The 23,405-nt window shown below is 34.3% G+C and overlaps 1 protein-coding gene across 4 annotated transcripts in view; it reads left to right on the forward strand.

Moving 5' to 3' along the window:
* STRN (striatin) overlaps positions 1 to 23,405 on the forward strand; it is a 116,089-nt gene that overhangs the window by 60,500 nt on the left and 32,184 nt on the right. For 2 of the 4 annotated variants that reach the window (XM_082427696.1, XM_082427699.1), the window contains 7 exons: positions 2,461 to 2,628; positions 4,528 to 4,663; positions 7,651 to 7,786; positions 11,525 to 11,635; positions 14,601 to 14,687; positions 15,164 to 15,307; positions 19,114 to 19,250. In XM_082427696.1, the coding sequence (XP_082283822.1) occupies positions 2,461 to 2,628; positions 4,528 to 4,663; positions 7,651 to 7,786; positions 11,525 to 11,635; positions 14,601 to 14,687; positions 15,164 to 15,307; positions 19,114 to 19,250 (919 nt within the window). The remainder of the gene's footprint in view (positions 1 to 2,460; positions 2,629 to 4,527; positions 4,664 to 7,650; positions 7,787 to 11,524; positions 11,636 to 14,600; positions 14,688 to 15,163; positions 15,308 to 19,113; positions 19,251 to 23,405) is intronic. The other 2 variants (XM_082427697.1, XM_082427698.1) reach the window with 2 other exon arrangements.

Consider the following 23,405-nt stretch of genomic DNA (forward strand, 5'->3'; position numbering starts at 1 on the left):
GGAGTCTCTGTTTCCCCCAGTCCTGTCGAAGTCCTGCAATCAAATCCCGCTAGCCTTTAAAGTCTGATTCTCTGGGAATTCCTCCTCCTGTTGCTGGACCCCCAGGTTGGGAAGCCTGACGTGGGGCTCAGAACGTTCACTCCAGTGGGTGGACTTCTGTGGTATAATTGTTCTCCAGTTTGTGAGTCATCCACCCAGCGGTTGTGGGATTTGATTTTATTGTGATCGCGCCCCTCCTGCTGTCTCACTGCGGCTTCTCCTTTGTCTTTGGATGTGGGGTATCTTTTTTGGTGAGTTCCAGTGTCTTCCTCTTGATGACTGTTCAGCAGTTAGTTGGGATTCCGGTGCTCTTGCAAGAGGGAGTGAGCGCACGTCCTTCTACTCTGCCGTCTTGAACCAGTCACTCCTCTGGTCTCAGTTTTTCAAAGTTACTAGATTTTTTTTTTGCAACTTTACTCTACTTTCCTCATAGTAAGTACAGCAGTGAACCATATAATAAAATTTTGTAAACTTGAACCACAGTCATCCCAAAGGCCCTCATGAGCTCCAGTCTCCAGTGAGTTCCGTCTCCAGCTGAATTCAGTCTCCAGAGACTTCATTACTATTTAATAAATGGGTTTTCACTTTGGTCTTAAATGTGATTTATGCATTTTCCTTTTATAAATAAATAAATTCTTAAAGTGCTTATTTTGTTTTTTTGGTTTTTTTTAATGACAAGTGGTTATCATAGTGAGCAATCCAAGAAAAAATTTTTTAATTAATTAATTTATTTTTGACTGTGTTGGGTCTTCGTTTCTGTGCGAGGGCTTTCTCCAGTTGCGGCAAGCGGGGGCCACTCTTCATCGCGGTGCACGGGCCTCTCACTATCGCGGCCTCTCTTGTTGCGGAGCACAGGCTCCAGACGCGCAGGCTCAGTAGTTGTGGCTCACGGGCCTAGTTGCTCTGCGGCATGTGGGATCTTCCCAGACCAGGGCTCGAACCCGTGTCCCCTGCATTGGCAGGCAGATTCTCAACCACTGCGCCGCCAGGGAAGCCCTCAAGAAATATTTTTTAAAAGACTCGTAATCTGCCTCTCAAAGGTGACATTTTATTGATGAATAAGGAAGTAACTATTTAGTAAAGCCAACTTATCTATGGAATGAGCAGTTTTGGAAACAGTTATATATAATGTGATTTTGCTGCCAAAGTGAGTTATGTATCAAGTATTATTTGTTAAAAATAGAAAAGCATAATACCTTTGTGTTTGTTTGCAAGAACCAACTGATTAAAATCAGGAACGTTTGAAATTTACTATCCAAATTTTAATCAAAAATTTTCTATAGGTACTGGATAGGATTGAAAAATGAGTACCTTGACTTGATAGGATACATTTATTCCATTTTGGTCACATGTCTTTGTGAGGTATCTCTTTGAGCTATAATAACTCTTAATACCAGATCTTAAAATAAAGTGATCTTAGATCAGACTGGTTAACTTTTTGATCTTTGTTTTCTCTTTCATCTCATAGACTTGATACTTACCTCTAAGTTAATGCTTATAAGTTAATGGTAGACATTTGTCTATCATGTTTATTAATGACATTATTAGTGGCATTTGCCTTTTTCATGTTCTCGCCACTACCACTTTTCATCTTTTTTGGTCATCTTTGTTGTTAATAGATACTGAGTGCCTTCTATATGCCAGACACTGTTCTAGGTGTGTCTCTTTTAGGAGAAGGAAAACTAAGGTTCAAGAGAATTAATGTTACACAGGAAGAAGGTGGAAGAAATGGGCTTTGAACCCAGGTGTAACTCTCCATACAAAGCCTATTCTCTGTTTTCTATGCTGCTGCCTCTCTGCAGCACACACACCCCTGTGCACCCACTCCTCTCACATCCCACAGTTGAGTTGTGGTCTATTTTTATTTTAGAGTTGTCGTCAGGATAGAAGCTTCCCTTCTGTGGAAGTGACTTTGGAATATACTGTCTTTTTTATGTCATGGAGGAAACCATATATGCTAGAAACTTTGTATGTCATGGAGATATATGCTAGAAACTTTCTCTCTAGATTTCAATTTATCCAATGATAGTTTAATATCAGAAGTGTAAAAAGACTATTGTTTATTATAGTTACTATTATAAAATAGTAATTCAGTAGAATCTGAGAGTGAGTTTACTCCAACCCTGCCTAGAAGAAAGAATGTGCTATTAGGTATATTAAGGAATAGCTTCTTCTTATGATAAATGAATGGTGTATTGTATAGTTCTTTGATTTTTCTCAGTGACCATAGAGGCTGGTACTGCAAGAGACAGCTCCATCTGCAGCTGGAAGATTATTTATTAGCAAGTCTTACTAGCATAGTACTGTACTGTTAAGACTTATGCAGGCATATGAATTTAAAGAAATGTTTTTATTTACATATTCAGTAATAGAATACTGATTCCAATATGACTGAATTGTAAAGATCCTCTTCACACACAGGTATCTACAGGAGGTGGGTTACACAGATACTATTCTAGATGTGAAATCCAAACGAGTGCGAGCTTTGTTGGGCTTTTCAAGTGATGTCACTGACAGGGAAGATGACAAAAATCAGGACTCAGTTATAAATGGCACAGAGGCTGAAGTTAAAGAGACAGCAATGATTGGGTAAGTATTTTGTCTGGAAAGTGGTTTGGCTGTAGTTTTAGTTCTTATTAATGTTTTTGGCTTATGGGTGACACTTGTGATACTTGTACTTTTAGATACTGCTACAGAAGTAATTTAATGATAAAGTTTAATTAAAAAATTAAAATTTTATTTGGTAGAAGATAACACCATAGGGATTAGAGTTATCATTTATGATTACTTTAAGAATATTTTTATTTAAGATTTTTTAATTGCTTGCAATGTATGGATTTAATATAGATTTTAATATCTTGAAGCTCAGTCACTGTTAGAACTTGCATAAAAGATCTTATTTGGAAATTCACTTCAAATCTGTAAGAGTGAAATTTCATTCCTGGTGACCCAGAAATCATATAAATATTTAATTCTTTTGATGTAAACCTTTTAGCCATTTTCATGTATCTAATAATGCTGTAACTCATCTTCCCCTTGAAAAGTATCTATTTCAAGTATATATATTTTAATTGATAGAATAAGTGAAAAATTCAGTAGCAGAAATTTTTTTTGCTTTTTGGATCATGTATCATACAATTATATGTAATTCTGCTTAAAATGAACGTGGACAGTTAAATAAGGAGATTCTTCTTTATTGAAACAAATTGACATGATTCTTAAAGAAATAAAAAGCCAAAGATTCTTTGAAAGTCTGAGTATGATGTTACTTTATTTTAACTCATGTTTAGGCTGGAAGAATGGTTTTAATTGAGCTCTATACATTTTCTAGTGAGAACATAGTTTCTATTATTTGGAACATAAACTAAAATTATGGGGTTAGGTAAAGGTTTAAAAATATGACTTTTATAAACAAATGTCACTGGAGCCTTCTTAAATGTATTCATTAATAGTTAAGACTATATAACTTGTTTTAATAAATGTAAGATGTGGATTGTTTCTCTGTGTAGAAGTAGACAATGTAGGCATTAATCCTGGTTATATTTTTACCTAATGAATTAGCTCAAATTATCATAAAGACCCTCAGGAAAGACCACTCTAGTTGTCTTGTGTTTTGGCCTTGACCTCTCTTTTGAAACTGATAAAGGTATTATTCTGAATCTGACTTCTATAGGGATGGAGCGTAGGTTGGAAAAAAACGAAAATGTAGCTCTGAGCAGATTTGAAATTTAAGATTTATCTGTTTTGAGAATTTTGCCCATAATTGTGGATAAATTTTTTCAGGAAAATGTCTTCTTATCTATAACATTTCCTAATGAGAGAAATCATTCTGTTCTGGCCATTAAGAAATTTTTTGTTAAAATTCTTTAGAGGGAACTAAAATAAAATCTTACATATTTGAAAAGTCAGTCATTTCGAAAAGGTTTAACCAACAGGATCAAGTTTTGTAGTAATATTAATTTGACTAAAATATTGTTTTTAGTAACTTTATGTACACATTTGCTTTTTTCAACTCTTTAGCTGTTCAGAAATGCAAGATTGCATCAGAGAAAAATGATGTATTTACTAGTTATTTTCTTAGTTATGGAAACTTCTGTGTCAGAGGAAGAGTTGCAGAGAGGAAAAGAAATAGAAAAAAACAGACGTAGAGATAATAAGAAAAATATTTTTAAAAGAAATGCATTAAGGTTGGCTTAAAAATCAACATAATAGTGAATCAGGAAGGGGAGTTCTTTATATTGGATTGCCATTAATCTAAGTAGTAGGTATGATTGCAAAGTACTTTTAAAAGAGTAGCCACTTCCTTCCTATATTGTTTTTCCAGTTAAAATCCATGGAAATGTAATAGATAAGAATCAATGTAGATCATAATATGATTTGGGGGTGTCATAATACAATATAAACAGAAGTTAGTACTGTATATCATGGATTAATTCTTATGTCGAGTTTAAAAAATTAACTGAGCAAGGTGTATATGTTTTAAACCAGAAAATCTGAGTTAACAGATTCTGCCTCCGTGCTGGATAATTTTAAATTCCTTGAAAGTGCAGCTGCAGATTTCAGTGATGAAGATGAAGATGATGACATTGATGGAAGAGAGAAAAGCATCATTGATACTTCAACGGTGAGTTGAATAACTCAGATATAAATATTTTTAGGAACCATTATGCATACTTTAATCCATACCCTTCAACTTCAACCCTTAACTTTTTTTTTCCATTAAAAAAAAAAAGTTTGGGGGAAATTTAATCTAAATTCCCCATAAGTTTGGGGAAATTTTATCTAAAAGTTTTTGTATTGATTTCAAATTCAAGACTTTTTAGTATAGCAGCTTTTTCTTATAGGCCTTCATTCATTAGCTTTTTGTTAATTCATTAAACATTTCAACATTTTGATAGGGTTAGTGAACATGGTAAATGTGTGTTATAACAATGCATTGTTATTGGTGCTGTAAGACAATAGAACTGACAGACCCATTATGGTGCCTGATGGTGACTGGCGTCAACTCTAATCGGTGTGGTTTTTGTTTCTCTTGTCAGGGTTGCTTTGGTAGGCAAGTTCTACACGTTTTCAGAACTCTTCATTGGATTTCTCCAAACTTGTTTAGGGTTATTCTGTGGCTTTGTTTAGATTTTTGTAAGTTTATTGTTTCCATGGTAGAGTCCTGGAATAAGAGGTATCTAAATTCTCCCTTCTCTTCCCTTCTTTATTCTATCCCCTTCTACCCTCTCCCCTTTTCAACCTCTCCCCTCTTTTCTTTCTCTCTTCATATTCCCTCTTCTCCTTCCTTCTCTCTCTTTCTCCTTCTCCTTTTTTTAAGTAAGAGGTTAGGGCGTGCTTCTCTTTGTTTAGGAGAGTGTTCACATTTCCTCCTTCACGTTTATTTAAGAAGAGGGAGGAGAAGGTAAGGTAGTGTAAATAAAGCAGAGTGGAACGAGTCAAAGCCTTGGGCTAAAGTCCCAGTTCTGTCACTAATTATCTGTGCTTCTTAATCCTTCAGGCTTAGTTTTTCAGTTTGTAAAATGGGGATTATAATAAGTATCCATCTTATCCCCAGAGTATTTTGTGAGGAATAAATGAAACACTATGTATGAAAATGATATGTTTAACTATAAAGTGCTTTCTAAGTGTAATTTCTCTGTTCTCTTTATGTCCTCTGCTTTCATCAGAGACTCTCAACTTACTACTTCCAGATTAATGTTTCCCTGGGCCACTATTCGGTAGTACTGTGCTAATACAGCCCTGCCATGGATATTGTTTGAACTTCACATAGTTACTCCCTCTTTTTATTATTCAAACAAGTAGTTATAGCACATGTTTAAATATACTGTAGTAAAAGAAAATGCCGAAACTTGTATGATAACTTTTTTCTGTCCTAATCATTTGGAAATTCTGTGCTGACTTGTGATTTCTATGGGATGATTGCACTGAGATATTATTTTTCATCAGAATACATTATTCATAGCTCAGTGGTTAAATAATAACTAATTATGATGCTTTAAGTTTTCTTGCTAGTCATTATATCAGTGTAAATATTAAAAAATCTATAAGCTGTTTATTATAACTATCAAGTGTGGTCTTAATAGAAATTCCTAACTGTAAACTGGTTTCTTTTTAAATAATCGAATTCATAAATAGCTTGACCTCCAATTAGTGCAGATCATAGCAATTCTGTGACCAAGCAATGAAGGCACAGCTAATATAAGCATACTTAACCCCATTTAAATATTGGACCCAAAAATTTTTCTAGTTTTTCCTTTAGAAAAATATTTCTAAACAAATAATTGGTTTCTTTATAATAGTTTTGCTAATTTTTATTATATATTACATTGATTTTCACAGCTGCAGTATAATAGCTACATGCCAAAAGACTTTAAAAATCTAACTCTATGTAGCAATGTATAAGCAGGACTTAGAAGATTTATTGCACAGCTGTAGTATAATAGCTACATGCCAAAAGACTTTAAAAATCTAACTCTATGTAGCAATGTATAAGCAGGACTTAGAAGATTTATTGCAGTGCTGGATAGAGAGAGAATGGCTGAAAATTATGCTATTAAAATGTTCAGTAGAACAAGCAGGTTCTTAAAATGTTATTTTACTTCTTTAATCAAAAATAGTTCAATAGATTCAACTAAGAAAATACAGAAACATAAGGCTCTTAGTAGCTGTTGGTTGTGTTAAGTCTATTTTCTTCAGGCATTTTCTTCAAAAAGCTACGTATGTTCATTGTCCTTTCTTGCTCTTTGCCCTGTATTGGAGTTTGATTTTTCTTTGCATTATACTCTGGGTCATTTTCCTCCTCCCCATCTCCTTCTCTTTTCTCATGTTTGATCTCTTCACCCTATGATTCCAGAGATATTTCTAAATGTATAAAAATGAGACGTAATGGCCCTTGTCAGATTTGCTATTAAATCTAGATTATGTCTCTAAAAGATCAATATTTAAAGAAAAATTTGAATATATAGACAATTATTAGAGGAAATTGATGCAAGGTTGGGACAGTGGAAATAATAATGGGCATTGTTCCCCCTGCCCCACAGAATACCTTCTCAATCTTGTGGCATGCATTTCTGAGTCTGTAGCTTTTGTGATTTTAGCTTTTGTAAGGGAATGATGTACTAGAGTTAAAATTTATCATGGTTATATTCTGAAAAACTCTTGCAATGTCTTATGAAGTGTTTCTTTCTTTGGTTAGATTAGAATATGTGCTCGCTGCACAGACTGCATCCAAGAAATGTAAGATTTGGTTGTGGTTCTTATAATACAGTATGTCAGGGACATTTTTCATCTATCTGTAATTTAAATGCATGTCTTATGTTCCAGTGTTTTCAATATATGATTCCATTTGTTTATTTAAAACAAACAAGCCATCATTTAACAAAGTTTAAATTACTACTTTAAAATGTATAGTGTATATCTTTTTAAAATGACATCTGTGTTTTCTACTGAATTGTATAGGTATTACAGTTATTTAACACAACAAAGATGCATTTTCTGAAGAAAATAATTGGGTTTTCTCATTCAGTGGTAAAAGGATATTGTCTTCTTTACTTAAATTAATCCCATAATATATCCTAATATTTTAATTGAGCATGTTTTTTTCATTAGATTGTTAGGAAAAAAGTATTGCCTGATAGCAGTGAAGATCGAGATACAAAAGAAGCTCTAAAGGAGTTTGACTTTCTGGTTACATCAGAAGAAGGAGACAATGAATCCAGAAGTGCAGGCGATGGAACAGACTGGGGTAAGGAAGCATACTGGATCCAACTAGAGATGTTATGTAAATGAACGAAACTAATATTTTACTAAGAGGGCAACATCTTGAAGAACACTTTAAATCTCTTGTAATGTTGAAATGTTGAACATTCTGTGGACTTTTTTCTATTGTCACCTTTTTTCCAGGGTATGTGTGTGTGTGTTTAAAGAAGGTTGTACAACTAGTTACCTCATCTTTTAACATAAGCAATACAGTATGAAAATAATTTGAATTCATATATAGAATGTTTTCTGTTTTCTGCCTAGACAGTAGAACTTGCAAATCTAGATTTTGTGGAAATTGAGTATGAGAATGTAGTAGAGGATTTTAGAGAACTCATCTTTGGCATTTTCTGTGCAAAAAGAAGTATAAGTTAAAAAGTTGTAGTTATTCATTCATTTTAGTCAAGTTTCATCATTTTGTACAAGGCATAGAATTTTTTTGCACAAATGGTTCTAAACAAATTTAATATTTTAAACATCTAATAAGAGTTCAAACAAGTATTTTAGGGAAAACTTCTACAGCACAGATCATTCTAGGCTTTTGGAAATGAATTGTCCTATCAGTAAGATAGGATTGTGATAAATTCTTCAAAAGTGATCAGTTCTGTCAGGTGTGTGTATGTGTGTGTGTGAGAGAGAAGGAGAGAGACAGAGAGAGAGAAGGCATGTAGATACTGAGAATGAGAAAATTTTCTCCTGAGGTTGAAGAATTCCAGGATTCCCTTGGCTTACAGTCTATGTACTTTAAAGACAGATAAGGTTAGGGAAACAGTAACTATCTTAATTTTTCCTTGAGGCTTTACCTTCAGGGACTCTGATAGCGATAATGCCACTTCTTTTCCTTTTTTGTGGTAAATATTTGAAGAATTATTTGGGATAATTACTTAGTCATTGAAGAATATGATGGCTATTTAGTGACTGGCTTTTTTTTTTCCCCCAACAGAACAAAGTTTGGAAACCAGGGGAAGTTAAAGTGAAACGAATGTCTCTTCTGTCTTATTCCTTACTGAGCTTATGTATCAAGTTATTTAGATATTTTAGGCAACAGTTCTTCCAATATAGTTAGATCAACTGTGCTACACTGAGGTCATTCTCTGAGGAGTCACACATCTGTATAAATAATAGTTGGCCTTTTCATTGCCAATCTTATTGCAAGGGTAATTGGGATTCATTTTTCTCCAAAGATAGCTGCATTGTCCCTTCATAACTTCCTTTGCTTTAAGGTGTGAGTCATGGCCCAGAGTATTATGTGATACAGGTCTGTAACCTGCTATGAATTTACTGGTGAAAATGAGTGACTGTTCCCACATCTGAGCTGACATTCTTTAGTAGTGTCTTGGACATTTCTATTTATGAGTGTGAGTGACTGAAGGTTTCTTTGCCAGGAGCTTGGCCTTGTATGTGTTAAGGACTTTATAATTCAAATTCAGGTCATTTCACTTTTAATCAATTAACAAAACTAGATTGCAAATCCTGTTTAGTTGAATGGGCATTTAAATCACTTCAAGGGCTTCCTTTATCCTTTCCCCATACCCCTAAAAAAAGAGTCACTGTGCTTATGTTAAGAATCTCCTTAGTTTCTCACAAGCAAATAGATTTTACCACAGTTCTCCTATGAGCTTCCGTTACTGTTGTTATCAGTATGACACCTAGTTAAGAGTATGATATAGCTAAATTTTTACTTTAAAAAACTGAAGACATTCTAGGATCCAAGAGCCAACTCAGTTTAATTTATTATTAAGATGTGATTGATGAAAATTAACGTTTTTGATTGTTAGACTTTCTGAAAAAAGTAGACTATTTCTACTATTGTTAGTAGAATACATTGGTAGTTAGATCTATAAAAATGTTTAACCTATTAAAACTCAATAAAAATGTTGAGTTTGTATTCAGAGACCCAATTATCTGTTTTTTAAACTGTGGATTGAAACTTGTTAAAAATAGATTTCTGTTTATTCTGGTTCATTTTGGTTTATTCCAATCACTGAACAAATATTGATCACGTGCCTTCTATGTGCCAAGTCTTCGAGGTGAAGGTCCCTACCCCTGTGGTCCTACATTCTACTAACAGGATATAGCAGTAAGGGACAAACGTGATAAATGATATAGTATGTCAGAATATGATAAATGCTATGGGAAATAGAAAAAAGTAGAACAGAGTAAGTGGGATAGAGAGTGCTGGGGTCAGGGTGAGGTGGAGGGGGACAGGTTACAATATGAAATAGATTGGTCACGGTAAGGCCCATTGAGAGGGTAACATTTGAACATAAGACAACATTGATGAGTGAGTTAGCCACATGGTGTCCAGGGAAGGAGTGTTCAGGAAGAAGAAAACCAGAGCAAATGCCCTAAGATAGCCGTAGCCCTGGTATGCTTGAGGAATTCAAAGAAGCTAGAGTGGCTGGAGCAGAGTGATTCTGAGGGGAATGTAGTAAGAAATGACCAAATCAAGTGGAGCTATGTAGACCACTGGTGAGATGGGGAACCATGGGAAGGATTTGAGCTGGAAAAGTGACATGATCCAGCTTTTGTTTTAAAGCATCACTTTGGCTGCTGTGTTGAGAATAGACTACCCAGGGCAATCAGTGTTGGCAATAGACTTGGAGGGGAGAGTGGGAAAACATTTGCAGTAATTCTAGCAAGAGACAGAGGTTAGGGAAGTAGTGGATATGCTGAGAAGTGGTCAGATTCTGGATGTGTTTTAAAGGTAGAGAAAACGGTATTTCCTGAAGTATTTGATGTGGGGTTTGGAAGAAAGGGAGATTTTTGGTCTGATCAAATGGAAGTGTGGAATTGCCTTCAAATAAGATGGGGAACCCTGTAGATGGAACAGATTGGATGGGGAAGATTGGGAGTTTGGTTTTGTATGTTTGGTTTGAGTTTTGACTTCCTAATAGAAATATAGAGTAAGCAATTGGGTATATGTATGAGTCTTGAATTCAAGTGAGTGTTCTAAGCTAACACTTATATAACATTATATGTATATAGTAAATTATTTTATAGTAAATATAAAATATATAACATATTTACTCTTTAAATTTTCTACTCCTGAAATAGTGAAAATTACTGATTGAATTTCTTTTTTACTAGAAGCTCAGTTTCCTGATTTAAATATTTTTAAATTAACAGGTCACTTAAGTTGTTTTAAATATTGAATGCCAGGTTGATTAATAAGTTTACAAAGTACTATTTATAAAGCCTATAAAATAAAAATGATCATTTGCTGATAAACACATGCCAAAAATATACAATTTTTGAAATGAATAGATCATTGAAGACTATTTTGTACAAATGCTTAATAATCTTCTTTCATTACATAACTTAATAAGAAATGGTTTTTTTTGTGAGTCAATCCTAATCAAATTCAGAAAATGGGATGAAAATGAGGGGTTCTTGAATATAGACATTTGGGGCTTAATATACTAAAAGTAGCTCAAATCTTGCAGGGTTTTTTTTTTTTCCTATGTCTATTTCAAGAGAGATTTAATATTATTACCTAGGAAATTGAATTGATCACTTGTTTCTTGGATATTATATTTTATGTGACATGTATCTATCTAATGAATAAGTAATGACCTTAAAATTAGTGCTACTATGAAGAAAATGGTTGTTATGTCCATCCATTGACATAACAGTGAATTTACCGTTCACTGTTCAATATTTTATTGAATATTGTTCAATATTTTATTGAAAAAGGCTGTTTCATTTGTTTCACTCTGTTTAGAAAAGGAAGACCAGTGTCTCATGCCTGAAGCTTGGAATGTGGACCAGGGAGTAATTACCAAACTCAAGGAACAATACAAAAAGGAGAGAAAGGGGAAAAAGGGGGTGAAGAGTAAGTGGAAAACATTGTATCTGTAAATCATAAATCTTACCTCTTTCATATCCCCCAGTTTTTTTCTCCAATGTTTTCCTAAAACTACTTACTCTTTTTCTTTTCTGCTCCTGACCTCTTTTCTTTTCACTTGCTCTCAGGGGTTGAAATTAAATGGTTAGCTGTTTGATTATGAACTTTAAAAAAAAAAAGGCTGTGTGTATAATTATGGAATTATAATATATTCCAGTAATAAATCCAGAGTGTCACGAGTATGTGGAACTATGTTTTCAAACATAGTGATCATTTGATTTTTAAAATTAGATGTGCTTAATTACAGTAATGATTTTTCACTGTTGACAATTTTAAATCTCGTCTAGTGTGACTGACCCTCTGGCAAGCCACCAAAATTATTGCTTATAATTTTAAATCTTGGAGACAGAAAGAAAGTTAATTTCTACCCCTGAATATTCTATGTGTTCATAACACACAGTTCATTTGCTCTCATCACTATATGCTATACAGGGCACAGAGTCAGATACACAACTTTTTTTAAGTATTTATTTTTCTAATTTAAATTTTTGGCCAATTTCATTTGTAATATTACCAATTAGGTTTTTTTTTTTCAACAAAATGAGTGCCACATCGAAAATGGAAGCTAAAATGAAATTTCTAGCCCTGTGAATCATATCTATATAACTTATTCAAATTATTAATAAAGTTTAACAATAGATCTAGTTAAGTATTTAAAATAGAAATACAAAAGCTTTCAAACATCCCTGAAAACCATCTTAAACACCTTTTTAGGAGAGCAAGGGTGAACTGTCTCCTTGTGTTACCACTGTTATTGACAGTATGGACATGGGTCTCCCTTTTATGGCAATAGGAATTTCATCCTTTAGGATATTAAAGTAGTGTAAAGTAGGATTAAAATCCAACTTGAGTGAGGCATGTGTTTAAAATTGCAAAAGGCTGGAAGGATATGCCTTTTCTTTTTCTCTTTTTATAGTGATGCTAGGGATTATCAAAGACCAGTCATTCTTTTACAGTCTATTAGTTACTGATAAATACGTAAATCTTTATTTAAAATATCTTAGAATTTACAAGTATTTAGCTTTAATGGATAAAAAGTCAGTGGCCATTATTGACGTTAGTACTGTACCAACCATTATGTAACTGAGAGAGAATGACATTTGATGCCTTCTCAATGTAAATTAAATCCCAATGAGAAAAGTTTAATATTAAAACATAAGAACGTTTTATACTTTTTATTAAAAAATAAATGTAAATTGATACAGCCACTATGGAGAACAGTATGGAGGTTCCTTAAAAAACTAAAAATAGAACTACCATACGACCCAGCAATCCCACTACTGGGCATATACCCTGAGAAAACCATAATTCGAAAAGAGTCATGTACCACAATGTTCATTGCAGCTCCATGTACAATAGCCAGGACATGGAAGCAACCTAAGTGTCCATCGACAGATGAATGGATAAAGAAGATGTGGCACATATATACAATGGAATATTACTCAGCCATAAAAATGAACGAAATTGAGTTATTTGTAGTGAGGTGGGTGGACCTAGAGTCTGTCATACAGAGTGAAGTAAGTCAGAAAGAGAAAAACAAATACCGTATGCTAACACATATATATGGAACCTAAAAAAAAAAAAAGGTCATGAAGAACCTAGGGGCAAGATGGGAATAAAGACACAGACCTACTAGAGAATGGACTTGAGGACACGGGGAGGGGGAAGGGTAAGCTGGGACAAAGTGAGAGAGTGGTAGTGTATATATGGACATATATACACTACCAAATGTAAAATAGATAGCTAGTGGGAAGCAGTCGCATAGCACAGGGAGATCAGCTCAGTGCTTTGTGACCAGCTAGAAGGGAGGGTGGGAGGGAGGGAGACACAAGAGGGAAGAGATATGGGGACATATGTATATGTATAACTGATTCACTTTGTTATAAAGCAGAAACTAACACACCATTGTAAAGCAATTATACTCCAATAAAAATGTTAAAAAAAAGGACAAAATAAGCATTCTCAGAAGAACAAAAAAAAATACTGATAAAAATTTAATCTTAAACAATAGTGAGACATGGTTTGTTATGGCTTTTCAGAGCCATAATAAAAGCAGTTAAACTGAAATTTTAAGGAAAATTTGTCTGTCATACACAAGAAACAATGAGAATATTTTAATTGTCAGATTGACTTAAAGTTGATATATTTAAGCCATTATGCTACAATAATGAATGTCTTAAAATGTAAAAGATCTTTCAGTTGGAAAAGTATCCAGGATTTATGTGGAATCCATCTACTATTATATTTATTATTAGGTTCTTGTCAAATATCAAGGCATCACTATAGTTGGAATTTAGCATTTAAGGCCTAAAACTGCACCATTTGACTGGAACAGTGTTCCTCCTAATAGAAGCTATTGGGTTTCCTGGACCTGGGGATTATTATCACTATTCAGGCTTATGGCACATAGCTTTTTAGTATGGTGAAGAAAAATGATTCTTTAGGAGGAGAAATTTTAATGTCTTTCAGTGAAGAGAGAGGGACTGTAGACTGAGGTTCAGCACATTTTGTTTATCATCATCAGTTCAGGTTATCTTGATAAAATGATAGTTTGGGAACAAGTGAAGACAAGATAAAAACAGAACTGAAAGACTTAAAATGAAAATAGAACTGAAGGAAAGCTTTGAATTGATCTATGGAGCATTAATTTATAAACCACCATGGGTATTTTTAAAATTGAACTGTTACTCATTGGAAGAAGTTGAATCTTTTTAATATGGTCTAGTAGAAATATTTCCAGTCAAATTGTGTTCTTCAATCATACTGTCTTAGAATATATTTCTAGGTAGTAGTTAAAATTGCTTAAAAATAGTTGTATTCTTTGCTGGTATAGGAAAAAAAACATAATGGACTATGGGTAAGATTTTCCCATTCTTAATTAAACTTATAACAGGAAAAACTACTGAAGATCTGTTTCAGCCTCTGTCCTATATAAAACAATCAAAACAGGGATGTGGGAGAATGCAGCATCAAAGTACAGGTAAGTAATTGGCAGGGCATGAGACTTCACCTCGGATACCATAGCTTCAGGATGTAAGGCAATGAATGCAACTTAATATAAACAAACAAAAAAGAATGTGATTGTTTAATTCAGTGTACGCAGTAGCTTCACAGTCTGTGGTATCTGTCTGCGTTTAGAGCAGTATACAAGGATTATAGAATAATATTATTTTTAATGGTCCAAATTGCCCATGAGCATTTTTTTCATGCAAGTAGTGATGTTATTCCATTAGCTTAATCTAAAAAATATATGTAAAACACAATTTTTTTCAAGAAATAATAAACTTTTAAAATAATTTGAAAACTTAGAAAATAATTACTTTTTAATATAGTATAGTACGGTAGTTTTAAAGGTGAATGTTGGCAGATGTGAGTAAGGTTTTTGACTCCATTTTGATGCAGTTGGATAATTCTATTTCCTCTTTTTTGTTCTCTCCCTCCCTTTTTGGGGGCTAGGGCCCAATAGGTCAAAACTGCAAGATATGCTTGCTAATTTGAGAGATGTTGATGAACTTCCCTCATTGCAGCCATCTGTGGGTTCACCTTCCAGACCCAGCAGCTCCAGGCTTCCTGAACATGAAATAAATAGGGCAGATGAAGGCAAGTATTTTAGACACTAGAGCACAAAAAGCACTTGGATGTACTTATATAAATTATTAGAAAGGGCTCTCTAAGAGAAGAATTTTATTCTACAAATGTTTGAACTACGTAGTACTCCCCATATGTAGGCTTTCTTATATTCAAAGGGGTTTAATTCCAACTGTAATCTCTAAGATTTGAAAAAGGATGCATAAACTTAAAAATCAACTCTAAATTATAGTTTAGAACATCCCCTAGCTCCACAGAAGCCATGTATTTGGTGTGTACACAGGTAGTTCTAATTATACCATTCCAACAATGAGAAAATTACTTTAAATTATTATTACTATAAATAGTAAATGTTTACTTTGAGACTCACGTAAATATTTTTAAATATTTAAGCAATTTATCATTCACAAATGAAAAAGGGAAAAAAGACACCTGAAGGTCTAGTCACATTTTCTACTTTCTGTTTTTCCTTGTTCTCTTTCAGTCCTTGTCTATGTGCATATACTTTTTGCAGAGTTAGAGTCACCATGTAGAATAATTCGATTTTATTTATTTATATGAAATCATAAAAATAATCTTCATAATTGTAATTTTAAGATTATTCTATTTTAGACTTTATTCTTAACCATTCCCCCCCTTTTATATATATATATATAAATTTATTTATTTATTTATTTTTGGCTGCATTGGGTCTTTGTTGCTGTGCACAGGCTTTCTCTAGTTGCGGCGAGCGGGGGCTACTCTTCACTGTGGTGCACAGGCTTCTCATTGCGGTGGCTTCTCTTGTTGCGGAGCATGGGCTCTAGGCGCACGGGCTCAGCAGTTGCAGCATGTGGGCTCAGCAGTTGTGGCTCGCGGGCTCCAGAGCGCAGGCTCAGTAGTTGTGGCGTACGGGCTTAGTTGCTCCACGGCATGTGGGATCCTCCCGGACCAGGGCTCGAACCCGTGTCCCATGCATTAGCAAGTGGATTCTTAACCACTGCGCCACCAGGGAAGTCCGCCCCTTTTGGATATTTAGGTTGCTCCCAGTTTTTTACAGTACAGTCTTACGGTATATAAATACAGTTTTCTGTCTTTTAAGTTCTGATATATCTATTTATAAATGTATATGTGTAAATTGATTTTAAAATATATATATTTACATTAGCTGAAAGTCTAGAATGACATAAAAGTAATCTTAATGATTAATGAATATATTTCAAATTTTATTTTTTAAAATTTCCTTTAATTTAAGTATTGTAATTATTTGCAGTGGATATGCCTCTTCACATTATTATTTAATGAACAAAACAACCTGGGAAAAAGCCACAGAAAAATCATATGTTTTATTCTTTCTTGGCTTTAAATTCAGCTATGTTTTAGAGAGACATAAACTGACAGGACCTTGATGAATAGAGTTTCATGTTCGGAATACTTTTTCAGTGAACTGTTTGACCATTACATGGTTAGTTATTTGTTAGAGTTAATTACAGTATACTGGGAATTCATTTTCCATACGTTAAATAATTAAAAACCACATGTTACGCCTTTATATTCTAGGTGAACAATTTATTTGATGTAGACATGTGTCTTTTGAATTAAGATGTGAAGTCATAGGCCTCAATAGGTATGTTTGCTGTTCACTAGGATATTCATTCAGTTGACACTTACAGATGTGAGAATTTTAATCACTTTCATTTATTCTAAGGTCAGGTCTAGATAAGAAGACAAGTTAGTTTTTCTCTTATTCTAATAACTCCAAAAGAGTTTTATCAGAGATTTCATCTTGCAGAATTCTAATAATAGAGGCAGAATATGTACTAAGTGACACATGTACAAAAAAGGATGATATAAAGTAAAGAAAGTACCCTTGATAGGAAAAAAAAAATGTTAAGAATCTTAGAACTGAAGCATTGAATATCTAACTTATGATCCATAGGATTGGTCCTAAGTCTTCCCCCTCAGTGCAGGATTTTCAGAAATAGAAAAGGCACTTAAGAACTATGTTGTCGATTTCATTGCCTGTGACTGATGCTTCTTGGTCTCCAGTCCAGTTTCAGAAAAAGTTTCCATAGCTTTTGTGTGCTGTATAAGTTTATTACTTTATTTTTATCATAATGATTCAGAAGGCAGTGCCACACTTAAGAGGCATAGTTAAATCATTTTGTAAAAGCTGATAAGAGTCAGTAATGTTTAGTTACCAGATAGAAATGTGACCTATAGTTGAAAGTTCTAAGGTCTCTTAGAGATCAATCAACGACAGTTATGCCCGTTGGTGCTCTCTCTCTTTGGACCTCAGGTCTGCTGGCTTAGCCACTGGTGTGTGTAGAAGCAGTTGTTGCCTTCCTTTCTTTTCAGGTTTTACTTGGCCATTCCTAGAACATTAGTTAAATTAGCCCACACAATGTGTATGGCCAAATCCCACAAATCTTAGTTTCTTTTTTTTTTTGGAAGAGCCATTTTTATTTCGCATCTGAACAAAGTTATCTGGCAATATTAGACATGAAAGCAAAACAAACAAAAAATCACCTGGCTGAAGACCTAGCCTCATAGTCTCACATGAATCATTTGGTTGAAATTTTGGCATAAAAATTGCTGCTCTAAATTAAATAATTCCCACTCTTTATTAGTAAATGTTTAGAGTTGTTTGAACCCGTCATAGGATATATGGTATGTTTGGGTAAAACCCATTTTTATTATTGCAGCTTTATCACATGGTGATTTGAAAATGTCTTATTAATTTATACTCTACTTTGTTCTTATAAGGATTTTGAGTAGAGTTCCTGCCACTACTATTTTTAAAAGCACGTAACTGTTCTTTCATTTCTTCAACAAATATTTATGATTGAATCTAAAATTGTATGATTGAATGTAAAACTGAAAAACACCTTGTAAATCTATTTTCTGCATATACTGATTAATAAAATTGACTTGTTTCTTTCAAAAAAAAAAGTTAATTTACTTCTTTAGCAGCCAGAGTTTAAACTACTAAATTCATCTAATCAATTCATAAATGTTTGTCATCAGTAAAGTAACCACCTCTAGAAAACTATTTAGAGAACTATCTCTGATGGCTTGTCAGAGTAATTTGCATTTATAAAAAGTGTTCAAATGGACACTTTTAAAAAACTTCTTTGAAATAAATCTTTTTAAATGAAATATAACATACCTGCAGTAAACTGCTGAAGTCCTGAGGGTGCAACTCAGTGAATTATCTCAAAGCGAAACCAACCATGTCACCAATGCCTAGGTAAAGAAGCAGAACATTACCCGGACCTAGAAGTCCTGATGGTGCTTCCTTCAAACACTACCCCTTCCCTCTTCTCCAGAGGTAATCCTGAGTTCTAACAACACATACTAGTTTTGCCTTACATGGGCACATTTTACAATTATGACCATTTTCATTTGAAATTTTCCATATTACTTCAGGTTATAGAATTAACCAATTTTACTTTGAATGCAGCCAGCAGTATTCAGAATCACTTGTTGTACATGTTTTAATAATTGATAGAAATCAATTGGGTAATTAGCATGAAATATCAAATGAGGAAAACCTACTTTCTTTTATACATTTATACATTTTTCTCTATAGTGAAAAAGAAAGGACAATGGATTTGTTTCATGTTGTACTTTTTTTTTTTTGTACTTTTCTTAGATGATAACTTTATATGGTTAAGATATAAAAAAAAAAGTAAGCAGTTCTTCAGGATTTTCTGCTCACTAAATTTTATTGTGTTTAAAAGCATTTAAAAATAATCAAATGTAGACATGCCCTTATGAGACTAATTGTTGACTATTTACATGGTTTTTTTAATGTTTCTTTTGTCTTCCCCCTTCAGTGGAAGCATTGACGTTTCCTCCTTCTTCTGGGAAGTCGTTCATCATGGGAGCAGATGAAGCCCTTGAAAGTGAACTGGGACTTGGAGAATTGGCAGGCCTTACAGTGGCCAATGAAGCAGACTCATTAACTTATGATGTAAGTAGTAGTTTTAGTTTTCTTGTTTTTATTTATTTTTTAAAAATAAAAAGTTAATTTTATAGAAAAAGTGACGATGGTAAGACTTCTTCACAAGTGTAGAATTTGGTTCAGTTTTAATCACAAACTTTGAAAATCTGAATATATTATAAAAATAAACAATAATACTTTTCACATCATGCAGTGACTAAAATTATGGGTTTTACCTAAATTCATAAATTAGTATAGCTTATTTATTGGTTTTAGATAAGGGAAAGAATTCCCTTTTCTATCACCAAATCTGGATTTTGTCTTATGTTTTAGGGCACCAGTGATTAGTTGAAATTCATGCTTGCCTAAAGGCAACATTTGTCTTGCTTCTTTAATACATCATCAGTATCCTGCTGAGAAGTAGTTTTAGCTGTTGTTAGGCAAGGGTGTGTACAGGATGCTTTCCAGATGTTAAGGCTGACCCGTCAGTGATTTGGACCAAAACTGGAATCTTTACACCTTTATGCATGCATGCATTTACTTAATCTCAAATACAGTTGTTTTATAATTGTTCATCATAATCAATTATCAGAAAAACAGTTGCTTATTTCATAAAGTAGTCACAGCCTATCTTATCTCTTCATTAACATCCTCTCACTTTGATATTCATTATCTTTGTTGGGGAATACAATGTAGCTCCTGCCACATGGAGGATGTAGGATGGATCCCTAAGTGAACCTTGGAAGTACTCAGAAGAGGAACCCTCGCCACTCACTCCTTCCTGCAAATCAAAAACTCTCTCCCTCTATGCTAAGTCCTTTAGTAAGTCTTTTGGGTTTTACCTCCAAAAACAACTGAAATCCATATAGTACGTCTTTTTACCTCCCCTCCTAGTCCATTTTTTCTTCACCTGGAACTACTACAATAACCTAATATAAACGGCCCCTTGCACTCCATTCTCCACATATGCGATACAGATTTTGAAAAAAAAAAAGAAATTTCTGTTTTCAATGTTTTTATATCCTTATATTTTATATGTCTTTTAAAAACACCATTTAGTTGGCTTTTGTTTTTTAACCTTTGACAACCTTTTTTAATTAGAAAACATTTAGTCCATTTCTTTTTAAAATAGTTAAGGATATAATCCTTAATTTGGATTTAATCCTGCCATCTATTTGTGCCACCTGTGCTGTGTTTGTTTTTCTCCTATTTTTGCCTGAGTTGGGGTTGATTATTTTTTATTATTCACCCCTCCCCATTATTTGGAGTTTATGCACTCTTTCATTACTTTTTAAATTAGAGATTACCACACACATCCTTATCAAAATTTTACATGCAAAGATCTTTAGAACACTTTATTTAAAAAACTCTCACCCTGTGTATATGTCACTCTTGTTATATATTTTATTTCTGTATACATTTATGTCCGACAAGCTTCTGTTTTGTACACTCAATAGTCAGTTAGAATTACCCATTTAAATTATCTATTTTGCTTTTTTCCATTCTCCCCTGCATATCTGACTGTCCATCTGGGATCACTTTTCTTTTACTCTAAGAACACAATATTTCTCTTTAGTGAAGATCTACTGGTGCCCAGTTCTCTTAGTTTCTGATTTTCTTAACTTGTCTTTAATTGTCTTTTTTTGCCTGAGTAGGTTAACTATTATCTCTGATTTTGAATTTCACTTGGCAGAAATTTTTTTAGTGCTTTAAATATATTGTTTCATTATATTTTGTTGTTGTTTTCTGCTAAAGTCAACTGTCATTTCTATTTTTGGTTATTCAATGGTAATCTGATTTTTTTCCGTGACTGGTATTTCTCTATGCCTTGATTGTCAGCTAAGGTTTAATTTTCTTTTTATTAAACCTCCTTGAAATTCTTAGAGCTTCTTGGCTTAATATGTTTCCATCAGTTTTGTGAAGTTCTCAGCTATTTCTCTTCAGATACTGCTTTTACACCTCCCTCCCTCCCTCCCTCGCTCCCTCCCTCTTTCCCTCTCTCCCTCTCTCCCTCCTCTCCCTCCTCCCCCTCCTCCCCTCCTTCTAGAACTCTAGTTATATTGTTAGATCCCCTTTTTATATTCTCTCTCTCCGATCCCCTTTCTTCTGTATTTTCCATCTTTTGTTTTTCTGTACTTCAGTCTAGATTTTTTAAATAACTCATCTTCTGGTTAGCTAATTCTCTCTTCAGTTATGTGTAATCTGCAATTGAACTCATCTATTGAAGTCTTATATTTTTTGCTTCTAGAATTACTTTTTTAAAATGGTTTACAGATTTCTTCCAAAATTTTCAATCTTGTCTTTTATCTTCTTGTACATAGTAAGCATGATTATTTTAAAGTTTGAATCAGAGACTTAGTAGTTCTGTTACTATTATGTGTTGTTTCTGCTTGTTTTCATTTATGCTGTGTTATCTCATATGGGTACAGTTATTTTTTACTATGCCCAGATAACTGTATTTGAAAAATTGTCTGTAGAAATAACTTCAGGCCTAAGTTTATCTTCCCCCAGAGAGTATATTTTAATTTTCTTCTCTCAGATGTCTGCAGCCACTAGAAATCTGGATCACCTGACTGCATTTTCAATTTTTGAGATGATCTAAAGCTGATCTATGGTCTTTGTAAGGGCTGGTGTTCTTCCAGTTCACTCTTATGTGTAGGATACAGGCCCTTGAAATTAAAACCTAAAGCAAGGTGGTCTGCTAAGCCCTACTGTCTTGGCAGGCCCTGGACACCAATTTATATCCCCCTGCATGGCAAAGCTGTCAGAAGCACCACTCAACCTCTCAGCCACCTCCTCTGGAATCAGTAAACACCCTCTGGGGAAAACAGCTCCAGATATCAGGCTCGCTTCCTTAGGCCTCTGTCTTCCCCTGGATCCTGGGTTTTTTCGCACTATTTTGGTGGATCTTCATTTTTTATTTTTAGCTCTGCTTTTCTACCTGTCCTCAGTACACAGTTGGTCCTAATGATCTAGTCCATCATGGCCAGAAGCAGAACTTCCCATTAGATGCTTTTGTTCCCTCTGCACTAACTCCACAAAGAATTTGTCTAATACATGATAGAACTCAGTCCTCTCTCTAGAGAAAGCTCATTCCTTTTTCATAGCTCTTAATTGTTAGAAAACTTAGTGTTTGTTTCTAAAAGTAGTTCCTAGTTTTACTAAGCATATTAGCAGTCTATTGCTATGTAACAACTTGCACCATGCTTAACAGCTTAAAACAATAAACATTTATATCTCATAGTTTCTGTGGGTCAGCAGTCTGGGGGCAGCTTAGCTGTGTAGTTCTGGTTGTTCATGTAGCTGTAGTCACGACGTTGGCAAGGGCTGCAGTCTTACACAGACTTGACTTGGGGAAAATCTACTTCCAAGCTCACTCACGTAGTTGTTAGAAGGCCTTGGTTTCTTGCTGGCTGTTGGCTGGAGACGCGTTCCTCACCACGTGAACCTCTCTGTGGGATCCTCAGCAGAGCAGCTGGCTTCTCCAGTGTGAGTGCACCTGAAAAGATAGAGAGCAGGAACACTCAAGATGGAAGGTTTTATAACCTAATTTTGGAAGTAATTTGTTCCAACTTCTACACTATGCTGTTAGTCATACAGAGCAGCCCTATAATGTGGAAGGCGACTACCCAAAGGTAAAAATAAGTGGGCTGATTGGGAACTACATTAGTGGCTGCCTACCACATTAAGATGCTCGGAAGGAATCTAAGTGCTCTTACATATGAAAACCTTTTAGCTCTTTAATAAGAGTGGGCAGGAGTCAGTTCAGTTGCCCTTGTCTTCTTCACCTCCCCCCTCAACCCCACTTGCCCCAAAGATAACCAGCTCCACTGAGAGTAGTTCCTTGCCTAGTGTGTTTTGTCTTCACTTATTGCCCCAGTTGTGACATGTCCTGTCCAGATTTTTCTGCAGATTTCTAAACTTCTGGGCTCTGAAGTATAGTTTATATTAATACATAGTCTCTGAAGCCAGACTGATTGATTTTGAATCCTGACTCCTCCATTTACTAGACGGCAAGTCACTTAACTTCTCTTTCCCTAACATGCCTAGTCTGTAAAGTGGGGATAATGTTAATTCCTACTTCATAGAGTTGTTGTGAGGATTAACTGAGTTAATGCATGTTAAGCCTTTTGGAATAATGTACAAAATAATGAATAATGCTCAAAATAGCAGCTATTGTTAGTA

The sequence above is a fragment of the Balaenoptera physalus genome, assembly GCF_965194825.1.
Source record: "Balaenoptera physalus genome assembly, chromosome: 15".
Lineage (NCBI taxonomy): Eukaryota > Metazoa > Chordata > Mammalia > Artiodactyla > Balaenopteridae > Balaenoptera > Balaenoptera physalus.